General features: G+C 40.0%; 1 protein-coding gene across 1 annotated transcript; it reads left to right on the forward strand.

Annotated features, from left to right (window-relative positions):
* The first annotated feature begins 6,079 nt into the window (after window positions 1-6,079).
* LOC147639076 (ubiquitin-like protein 5) lies at window positions 6,080-6,762 on the forward strand. Its single transcript, XM_086787216.1, has one exon. It carries the CDS (start codon window positions 6,155-6,157, stop codon window positions 6,374-6,376), a length of 222 nt encoding a protein of 73 aa, XP_086643342.1. The 5' UTR covers window positions 6,080-6,154; the 3' UTR covers window positions 6,377-6,762.
* The last annotated feature ends 5,583 nt before the right edge of the window (window positions 6,763-12,345 follow it).

Genomic DNA, 12,345 nt, shown 5'->3' on the forward strand with positions numbered 1-12,345 from the left:
TATAGCTATGATTCCAAAGCTTATAGATTATGGGATCCAGAGTTGTGATCCTTGGTGATTTCTCGCGATGTTGTTCACTTTGTTAAACCCTCATCATATGATTCTCGCTAGCTATGATTCCAAAGCTTATAGATTATGGGATCCAGAGTTGTGATCCTTGGTGATTTCTCGCGATGTTGTTCACTTTGTTAAACCCTCATCATATGATCCTTGGTGATTTCTCGCGATGTTGTTCACTTTGTTAAACCCTCATCATATGATTCTCCCTCCTTCCTCTGCCACCCCAACTCCACCACCACCTTCTCCACCATCAACTTCTTTACCCCCTGCCTCCACCCCCATCCCCACTTCCTCCTTCTCCACCATCAACTTCTTTACCCCTTGCCTCCACCCCCAATTCCCCCTGCCTCCACCCCCACTTCCTCCTGCCCCAGCTTCTTCTTCTCATCCTTCTCCTACTTCTGTGCAGCAATGGAGGATTACCCCCAAGATTCCACGATGGCCAGAAACCACTGTTCGTGATTCTCATCTCTTCGATATGGAACTTCATCAACTTGTTGTTTCTTCAACACAATCTTTGACACGGGCACATAGATTACAACAGCTTTGTCATTCTTGTAACCTTGCCGTAATTATCATAGTGATACAATCATATGAGCCTACTACGGCTAAAGAGGCTCTTGCTCTTCCGGAGTGGCTTGCAGCGATGGAGGCCGAGATTGATTCCATTGAGAGGAATCGTACATGGGAGCTTGTGGACCGGCCTCTACATCGGCAGGTTATTGGGGTCAAGTGCATCTTTAAGACCAAGTTTCATGCTAATGAATCTTTGGAAAAACACAAATCTAGATTGGTTGCAAAGGGGTACTCTCAGATTGAGGGCGTGGATTATGAGGAAACTTTTGCTCCTACAACTAGATACCCCACCATCCAGACAGTTCTTGCTCTTTCTACTCATGGCCAATTTACCAAATGGATGTCAAGTCTGCCTTTCTTAATGGTGACTTACATGAGGAGGTGTATGTTGAACAACCTCAAGGTTTTCACATTCCCGGACATGAGTGTAAGGTGTACAGATTGCACAAAGCCCTTTATGGTCTAAAATAGGCACCCAAGGCGTGGTATGATAAGATTGATGCATTATTTCTTTCCTTGGATTCTAGAGATTCTTTGTAGACAACAATCTTTGTGTCTTTGCTCAAGACTTTGCTCTGCTTGATTGTCTTATATGTTGATGATTTATTGATCACACTAGCTCGCATCTTGCCAAGATTGAATAGCTTCAGTCATATTTAGCTCTCACCTTTGAGATGACTGATTTAGGACTTCTCCACTACTTTCTTGGGATGGAGGTCTATTAGTCTTCGGATAGAGTGTTTCTTAGCCAATACATATATTTGCAAGTAGCTCTTGGAGACATTTGGGATGATCAAGTGCCATCTAATTTCTTGTTCGATGGATCCTAACTCCAAGCTCTCCCATGATGTTCCCTCTCCCCTCTTTGAGGACAGTACACAGTACCGGAGGCTTGTTGGTTCTCTTATTTATTTGACTTATACTAGGCCCGACATTTTCTCTTGGACTATGGTCTCCCTTTCAGAAAAGGCATTGAGCTTGTTGGATACTCTAATGTCTTTTTTGAAAGTGAGTAGGATACCCGATGATCCACTTCTGGTTATTGCTTCACTCTTAGTTCTAGTCTTATTTCCTGGAGATCTAGGAATTAGAATAAGATTTCATTATCTTCTACTAAGGTTGAGTACTGTGCTTATCTGGATACCTATTGTGAGTTGTTATGGTTGTTCAAGATGTTGATCAATCTTGATGTACTCTTGGATTCTCCAATCCATATTGTTACAGATGGCTTGAACTTCATCATTCCATGGCAAGACCAAACATATTGAGGTCCACTTTCACTTTATTCGTGAGCTGGTCGTCAATGACGGCACACTGGAGTATTATCCTTCTTAGAAAAATGTTGTTGATCTCTTCACCAAACCTCTTCCTCGAGATACTATTGATCAGCTCCTTACCCGTATGGGAGTCGGACCCCCGTGTTGGAGCTAAGAGGAGGTGTTGGACATGTCATCTCCAGTTCTCTTTTCCTTCATTTATCCCCTTTTTATCCAGAGATTTATCTGATATTTTTAGGAATTAACCACAATACAACCCATTGTAGGTACCAGGGAAACTCCACACCATAACCTATGCTCTTGGTGCCAAAGCAACCACTAGCCCTACCACCCATACCAAATGCTTCTTAACCAATGCATAATATGGCACCCATTCTCATCAGAATCCTATATCGAGAGGTGTGTGCCAATGCCATGCCCACCTCTGGTATTACCAGCCCAACCAATTCCTCATGGTGCGCCATTCATCAGAATCCTATATCGAGAGGCATGTACCAATGCCATACCCACCTTCGATATCACCACTGATTCCTCCTGGAACTGCACCAGTACATGGCCATCGGACTCTGAGAGTCTAGAACATGAGATCTATGAGTCATATGAGAAATATGATTCATATGGATATCTTGAACAGCCTCCAGCCCCATTAACTATACTTCTTTGTTTAAGGCCGTGGTGCACCAAAGAGTGAGGGACCTCACCAATATGACATGCAGGCCACCTTTGTAATGTTCTCATTGTAAGGACACACATCATGTTGCCAATTGTCCTCATAGAACCATCACACCTAATGCCCCAACTCCATCTTTGAATCTAGTGCCAAACCCCAATGTCATTCCATATGGAGGCACATGCTACAAGTGAGGATCCGAACATGCTTTTAATGATTGTTCCAATAGAGTGACAATCACCCTAGTGACCAGAGCATCAGAGCCACTTCGACGAGAGCCTTAACTTGTTAAGTGTAGAAGGAGGACTTATTCATACATTCCCCCTTAATGCTATCCTAAGGCTCTAGAAGACCAATTTGAGGGCAGTTGCCAACAAAGAAACATCTAGACCAAGTTGAGGGCAGTTGCCAACAAGGAAACATCCAAGGTAATGAAGAGGCAAAAAGCTTGACCTTAAATCCAACGCCCCAAGAGCTAGAGGCGTAAGCCCCAAAGACTGCACAATAGTCCCTAAAAAGGCTAATAAACCAAACCCAGAGGTCAAGAAGAAGAAGACCTCAAAGAGCTTGTGGGAATACAATGCAAGATCTATTGTCAAGGGTAACAATGTCGTGACCATTGAAAGTGGTTCGGACGATAGTTCAGAAGCTGCCTCCCTCACGGAGCGATCTCCTTTTTAAACTAGCTCTTCCCTCGTCATGCAGAGACAACGACGAGCAATCTATTTAAACCAGCTCTTCCCAAAGAAAAGAAACCCATTGATTATGCAAACCTTCCAAAGAAACTCAAAGAGTACCCTAACCTCGTGCTAGAGAAAGAGCGAATGAAACAAGCCCAAGAGCTTGTGAGGAAGGTACAGTCTGAACTAGAGGTAGTTCTTGAGCAAATGACCAAGTACAAACTATTGAACTTGAAGAGAAGGAGGATAATCTATGCCACATTAAGCGCTCTCCTTCCATAGCTAAGAAGAAAGGAAAGATGAAAGTGCCCAAGTGTTTGAAAGCGATGAAATAAATGCAATTTACTTGTCATTTATAAAGGAACGATGGTCTCAACAATCTTGGATGGTGGTGCTGGTGTCAACAGAATCAGGAGGCCTGGGGAAGCCAACCACTCGTAGGCACAAGCCTCATGGTCAAGCTTGCGAGAACATAACTAAACCATTGGGCATCCTACAAGATACAAAGATTAAGACCTTCGAGTTAAGCTTCTACCACACACTTGTGGCGATGGATTTTCACAGAAGAGGGTCATATATGTGTTGTTTACTTGTGGAAGCTAGTGAAGGTACCACACATGTTTATAGATTACTCATCCACGGGGTGCATCACACTCAAAGGCAGACCTTGAACCCCCTCAGCCGAATGTGGGTGTACTCTTGGCACAATTGGTGTGATTCGGGGAGGGTGATGCTTGGTTACTAGGTATGGGACTAAACATATGTGGACCCTAACCCTGGTACTGCAGTGTGCACTAGCTTCTAGGATAGGTGATGGACTAGTAGAAAGGATAGTGGGATTGTAGATTTTGGTGGATGTGATCATGTGGGCTTCTCCATGCACTCGTCCACGTAGAGATCTAGGAGTGATTGGGCTCAATGGCGCATGCTGTCTTATTTGAGAATCACGATCGTGGTGCAAGGAGATATATTATGATGTTTGCTATGACATTGTGATGTGTTACTCTCAGTGATATGTGATAATGATTATTATTTGGACACGAGAAACTTATAGATGTTATGTTTAAAAAAATTTTATAACTTTTTGTTTTCATGAAAAGAACGTGTGTGCATGAGCTAATTGGCAATTTTAATTATAGGTATGTAAGTTTACACCGACTCCATAAGCACAATGGTTGGGCAGAAGGCTAGACCCATGGGATTGGACAAGGCTGGCCGAGTCTATGGAACTAGTCTATATAGAAAAAGATCAAACACTGGAAAGTGGGTGATAGGATGGACTTGAGCTTATGGGTACCTTCCAAAATGAAACCAATTTGTATCTTAGAATAAGTTAACTTAGGGAGAACAAATTAGATTAGAAGTTATGAAAAGGATAGAGAAGTTTCCTTCATAATTGAGGACTTTGGACTTCTTGTTGAGCCTTGGGGAGCTGCTCGCGATGTAATGTAATTATTAAGGGAAAACAACTGGTGGAATCATACATATTTCCCTCATGTAATGTAATTATGAAGGGAAAACAACTGGCGAAATCGTACATATTTCCCTCACATAAGGATTATTCCAGTTCGACGGTGGAGAGCTGAGCTGCTGGGATGGCCAAGTGTTGGGACATTATGATATGAGGCCTCGAGTGAGTCACTCTACCCTTAGTGTAGTTTTCACTACCGAAATTATTATATAGATAGAGGGGTAGGGGTCTCATAACGTGTGACAGTAAGCTAGGATGAAACCCATGCGAATGTACTTCATGCATGTACTATGAGATTAAGCACTGTATAAGATTAAGCAATATGCATGTGATATTAAGCTAGCATGAATCCTTTGTGAATGTACTTCATGCATGTATTATGAGATTAAGCATTGTATAAACAATAGGCCACTTGTGAGCCTTGAGCATCTACGTAAAAACTTATGGCCTTGTATATTACTCATTTTCTCTCATAATACAAGACACTCTCTCATCTTGCTTCTATACTCTATCCTTGTGCTTGTGTAACTGCCATAGGCCTAAGAGAGAGGAGTGTGTGGCTACCTAGTGGATGATGACAAGTTGATATGACAACGGATCAGGAGAGAATGAGCTCTCTAAAAACAAGAGAGGGTCGTGTCTAGATTAGTAAGTTTCCCATGACATGTTTTGCTTGTTCTTGTTTTCTCTTATAAATGTGTTCCAATGAGAGATCGGAACGGGCCATAACATTTTTAGATCATTGCCGAGGGGAGCGCCATTGTGCTTCTATTGTTTTTCTTTTTTATTTGTTCTCTGGAGCCTGGTGTGGCGAGGGATGCGTTCACGTACCGCATTTGGTTAGGTGTGTGAAGAAGAAAAAGAAAAAACATAAAGAAACCCGTTTTTTTGTGTGTTTTTCCTATTATTATTGAGACAAATTTATTTTGTTGTTTCTCATTCACATAGAATACTAGGACCTAGGTAGATAAATTTAGAATGCATAGTTACATATAGGAGTTGCAAATCTAAGATACCGTTCTATTTAAGTTTTGGATAAGCCTAGATCTCAGATCTAGTTTTTTGTGTGATTGTTCTGTTTTTACTGGTAGAAATTAGATAGGTAGGTTAGCAAGGAATTAGGAAAGACTAATCAAGCAAAAAAGCATTATGAAATCGAAAGAAACTCTTGATTTTTCTTTATTTACGCTAATCCACTGGTTTTCAAGCTTAATATGGAAAAAAATTTGCTAGAATATTTCAATTTTTCTCTATTAAAAAAACAAAAAAGCCACCGCCTTAATTTTGGACCGTAAATATGGAAACATCTATATAACTATGTATTTGAGGACGTTACTATATTTGTATATTCGTTTTTCGTCTATTCTCAAAATCGTAACCCTAATTTTGGACTCGCAGAGGCGCCATCGCCATAGCCATCATGATCGAGGTGGTGCTAAACGACCGGCTGGGCAAGAAGGTACGGGTGAAATGCAATGAGGACGACACCATAGGCGACCTCAAGAAGCTGGTGGCCGCGCAGACGGGCACCCGCCCAGAGAAGATCCGCATCCAGAAGTGGTACAACATCTACAAGGATCACATCACCCTCAAGGACTACGAGATCCATGACGGTATGGGCCTCGAGCTCTACTACAACTAAAAGAACTGTGAATCAGGTACCCTGGCCATGGTAGCAGCTAGGTTATGTTTGATTGTCTCCCCCTACATCAGATAATTTTGATTATGTCCTCTAGCTATGGCTCATGAGGATTTATCCTGAATTTGGCCTTTTAACTGTAATTGATCTGGCCATAAGCTAGCGTTTATGTGGATTAAGCCCTGGTTGCGTCCAGGCTAGGGTCTAATATTTCGAAATGTGAATTGGTGTTATAATACTTACTTGAGCAGGGAACTATGATGCATGTATCTGTTTCAAATCTTGATATTGTAATTTAAAAGCAGAAAACAGTGGGATTATGTAACCACTAGGGTATCTACTGTTATGCAACATGGGTATGGCACTAAAGTATAGAGTATGGTTATGGATCATGCCTTGATGCTTATTAAAGCAGAAAATTGTGATATTGTAACCTGGATATGGCACTAGGGTTTTTAGTGTTGATGTGGATTATGCAATTTGGCTATGGCACTAGGGTTTCCATTGTTGTAATAGAACGTCTATAATCTCCGTCTTCTCTTGGACTGTGGAGGTGCTATAACCTCTGTTTTCTCTCCGATTGGCATCATAATCTCTCCGTACATGGAGGTACATTTATCTTGAGGACTGCCATCATCTTGTCTAAGAGGAGCCCGTGGGTCTGAGCAGAATTGGCCTCAAGGAAATGGCAGACTGGCTGCTCTTTGCACCAGCCATAGGTTATCTATGATTTTTTTCTAGGGCAAAATCCGGTTGATTGTTGTCTGGCATTCTAACAAAGACCTTTAATACAAACTCCTCTAGGCAGGATGTTTGTAAACATGTTAGCTTTCTGAACTAGTGCCTTAATTATCTTTGAACCTCTATCTTTCTTTCTTTAATCCTTTAATTAAGCAATTTCAGGTGTCTCCTAAATATATCTCCCACCATCCCACCACCTCATTATCTCCTCATTCTCATTAATTTTCACACATATTTCATGGTTCACACAAGCACAAGCACTTGCAGGACTCCCAATGTTATGTCCTCATGCATTTTGCATAATTTGAGAGATGGAAATGGTGTTTGCATAATTTGAGAGATGAAGATGGTGTTTTCTTTATGGATAAGAATGGCCAAAGATAAATTTTATCATAATGAATTATTTTAACGTTTCCTTGATCATCTGCAGCAGCACACTGCTTTTGCAAGACTCCTTGGCTTTCTTATAAACGTATCCTGAGAGCATCAAGATACAATCCTTAGCATATCTACAAGGATTAGGGTTGATATACCAGGTACACTTTACTAGTGCTTTCATATGGCAAACATGTCTTCTGCTGCTCTGGCCATGACTGGCTATTTTACCTTTTTTAAATACTTGTGCTCAATTGGATGTCATTTCTGCCCAGCCTTTGAGTAACCTCAGCGCCCTATTTTTAGCTGTTTTACTGGCCTGGAACGGGCTGAAACTGGTTGATGGTTGCAAAAATGTATGTGATGGAAAGCTGTGAGATTTTTATGATGTGCTTGTGTTTTGTCTAGTTGTGTAACCTTGCTATGGTAGCGGAATGCTTGCTTTTTTTTTGGATTAAGCCAAAATTCAGCAACGAAGGGGTGCAAATGTCTTTGATTTTTGTTTGCTGTTTATGCTCTAGACTTGCTGACAGGTTTTGAAAGTATTGGAGTCTTATTGATGTGCTCATGATGGCGCAGATTTTTGATTGTGTGGCGAGATAAAGTCTGATTTGTGTATTTGATATGCTTGTGGTTGTGATTTGACAGGCTTGTACTTTTTCTAACCTATGGTTAAGATAAATCTGAAGTAGTGTTTTTCTCTTGCTTGACTTTTTGTACTTTATTAGCCATTGGTCTCTCAGAAGTTGTTTGAAGTCTATTCTAATTTTCGGGGCCAGCTTATTTTAAGGATAGCATGCTTTTTCTATGCTGTGAGTAGCACGCAGTAATACTGAGTTCAACCGTTCGATGTTGCTTGAAGGGACAAAAGGGTGATGTGTCAAAAAGACATTATCCTTGACTCGTTTGACATGACATTACATGCATGGCATGATACACTTCATAGCCAAACAACAACTGTTACCATAGGGCGTCCCAAATGTCTGAACACTAAACTTTTATTGACAATCTGGCATCCCCATTTTGACATATCAAAAGTATCATCATCTAAGATATTCATAATCAAAGTTTTTTGAATATTGCATTTGGATTTGGAGGCTTCAGCAATACTAGTTACAATTTGCAGGCAAATACTATACCTGGCTAAGGTTGAAATATAGCATTAGCTAAATATGAAAATTGGCACATTACAGTGCTTTGTCTACAAAGATTTGTACATTTTTGGCCTTGCCACCACTTTGGTTCTTTTTTTGTCAAGCAATTCAATTGTCTCAAGGCATGTTGGCTTGCTGCCTCCTTTTTCTTAAGGGCATGATAGAGCATGTCTTGGGTGAGGGTGTCCATAGTATTTGAGCTTTCGGTGGTGTTTTTTTAAAAGCATGATGTATTCTTGAAGATCTAGTAGGTTCCTTCACATTTGATGGATATCGATGCGATGGTTATACCATAAGCTTGTGCCCACCATGGTCCCTCTCTCCTAGTTGATTGTGCTTTGGTGAGGTGCCAATGATTGTGAGGCCTATTCACACAAAGATGTGCTTGTGTAATGCAAAGCCCTTTGTGATTAATGTAGGTGTTGTGCATGGGCTGTGTGGTGGTGTGCTCGTGTGTGCTCCTCTTCTTGACATTTCCTCCAGCACCTTTACTTTCTTCTTGGTGCTTGTTTCTTTAATGTTTGCAACTCACATCTACTTTCTCTGGTTTTTTGTTTTTTTTGCTTTCCTTGGCATTTACATCCCTTGGAACCCATGGGTTTGAAAACTACTTCAAATTTTTGTGTGCTCGTTTTTTTCTTTCCTCGCATTTACCCTTCATTCCTTGGAACCCAAGGGTTTGAAAGCCAGTTCAAGTTCTTCAGTGTTTGCAGAAATTCATCTTTGCTTTCTCTTTTGGCTTTCCTCAGCATCTCCCTTCATGCCTTTGAACCCATGGCTAGTTCTAAGGTCTAGTCTCAAATTCAGACATGGATTGAATTAGGATATTATGTGAACACGTGAGTAAAGTTGCTCATGATGGGTTGGGTTGGAGGAGTTCTTAGAATTCTTGGAGACGGTTTCAAACTTCAAACCTCCATGGATTTGAATCGTTTACTCCTGAACATGTTTACACACGGTTTTTAAAATTGGTTCATTGGGCATAATAAACAATTGGGATTAATTGTGAGAATAGGATGCAAGAATTATGTCAAAACCCTGTCGTGAGCTAGTTTGCTCATGACGGTTTTGATGGATTTGCTCATGGCGTGAGCAAACTTGAGTACGTGTCTACTTCTCGAGAGGAGTTTTTGAACTTTGCGTCTTCGTTTTGAGTTTCAGCTGGTCCTTTGTATTATTTAGGGGACGTTTAATGAAGAGTCCTAATCATAATGAAAAGGTGAGTGTAATGAAATAGATTCCTAATGGCTTGTTTTTTATTGTCTTTTTTTTTGTGTTTTCTTCTTCCTAGTGCAATGCTATGCATGAGATAAAAATTACAAAATTTAAAACACTTCTACACATGATTTGGAGCCAACAACCCATGTTTTTGGAGTGCCTCACACTCCTATTCACAAGGATCCAAGGAAATCATTCAATGAGGCCAAGAAATTAGGGTTTTCAACCCTCCTAAACCTATAAACTGAAATAAACTAATTTAGGCTATGCAAACAAGAATGAAAACATTAACACTGGCACTTCCAAAACTCCAATACTATACTCTAATAATGCAAGTTTTTTGAAGGGTGACCTCCTAATCAACATCAAGTAATATTGGGTTCTCTTGATAGTTGGAATTCAAATGGATTCATAGCTAATCCATGCTAGTGCTTGCAGCGTGCCATGTATGTATTGTTTCGATGCTTACCTTGACAAATCATGTATCATGGGAACTTCACCCAAGAGCCACCAAAGAAACTTCCAAATTGTGTGTGTGCTATCCCATCATCTAGCCTATCATCTGAATCACCACTCTGTTGTCACATTAGAGAACAAGAGATATTCCAACACCTAGCTTACTCAAGCAAGCAACAGGCAAAAAAAGAGAGGAAACTCAACGACGAAGCTAAATTACACCCACCTATGCAAGCATCCACATTAAGATAATGCATGGATCAACACAATTCAAGTAATGGAGCTTCTAGGATTTGCAAGGGGAATGATTTGTTGTAGTGGAGGTGTGCGCACACACACACACACATGTATGTATGTATGTATGTAGTAGTGATGGCTTCACAGTTGAAATTTTATGGTTGAATCCTTAAAACTTGACATGGTCAGAGTAGTTAGATGCTCTAATATTGCAAGGTGACATATATGTTAGTAAAATAATGTCCATAAAAATTATCTTTGGGTAGAAAAAGCTCGAATCCCAAGAACCTTCTCACAAAGTGTATCTTCTTAATGGTCATAATGGGAAGTCATGGTTAAGGAATGTAGATGTGTTTGTATAGCCACATACGAGGTGATGCATGTTGCCCCAATGCTATGTGACAACTACTATGCTATTGGGGAAAATCTGTCTTTGGTGGGGGAAAATGACAAGCTATGATATGAAAGTCAAAACTGATGACACACAGAGAAATGAGTGGGTTTCTTGTCCTCCATCGACAAAACTATATGGACTTCAATGGCAAAAAAAAAAAAGAGAAAGCCTATCTACACCCAAAGTGCTTGAAATCGATATTCTTGAGTTATGAGAAGTTGTAAAATGATGCAATGGTAACCAAGAAAGGACGCATAAAAGTTAAAACTTGTGCATAAGCTTTTGCTTAAACCATATGCATAGATCTCTCTCTCTCTCTCTCTCAGGTGTGTGGGTAAATAAACAACAATGGGCTAACCCTTCTCTCGCCCAAATGTGGGCAGAAGTGGTTAGTTCATGGAGTTGATATTTAGCACGTCCTGTGTTTGAATCTCATTTTTCGTTGGACAGATCGTTTTGGTCTCTTGGGATTGTTCCTATGATGTCTCTCTCTGTCTCGATTCCAATAGTTTACATAGTAGGGAACCACAACAAGATAATGAAACTAGTACAAGGCAACCAAAATTTTGCTCAAATTTAACTTTAGAAGAGAGTTACAAAACAAAAATCATAAAGAAATTGCGAAGAAGGCTATCAAATTTTTATTTGAAGGATGGGGAAGTGCTCCTAAAAGACATATAGAATGCTAAAAACAAAAAACAAACATGGGTTACAAATATGTATACAAACAAAAAACTCAAAAAATACACAAGAAGAAGACACACATAAAACACGATAAGTGGAATATTGATGCTAAAATCTAGAGGGTAAGAAGTTACCTCTATAATATAGCATAAAGGGAAGAAGACACACATAAAGGGAAGAAGACACACATAAAACACGATAAGTGGAATATTGATGCTAAAATCTAGAGGGTAAGAAGTTACCTCTATAATATAGCATAAAGGGATATAGTGGTGGATCACACACACACTGAGGAACAAGAAGAAGAAGAGAAGACATGTACAAGCAAAAAAACACACAAATACAAGAAACACATAAAGCAAGAGAAGTCACATCCAAAACTACAAACTAAACCTTCTCTCTAACTTTTAGGTAAAGTTCAAAGTACAATTTCATTTTAGGATCCACTCTTCTAGTTGATTTGGAGTCGTAGCCGCTCCCTTAAACTTGGCAATGTTAACTTTTTCCTATATGTCCTTTGAAATGAGTTTCCTTTTTGGTCATGAAACCTCCATGGATTAGTATGCATCATCATCACAAAATTTCTAGAAGATTTGATGCTATCTAAGACCAAGATTTAGCTTTGTGAATGCATCACACATAGTTGTTATTGAGACAATGTAAATTTATTATATTGCTTTGGAGGTTGAGCAAAAATTTCTAAAACTAGTAAT

The sequence above is a fragment of the Cibotium barometz genome, chromosome 4 (genome assembly GCF_041138505.1).
Source record: "Cibotium barometz isolate CiBa-2024 chromosome 4, ASM4113850v1, whole genome shotgun sequence".
Classification (NCBI taxonomy): domain Eukaryota; kingdom Viridiplantae; phylum Streptophyta; class Polypodiopsida; order Cyatheales; family Cibotiaceae; genus Cibotium; species Cibotium barometz.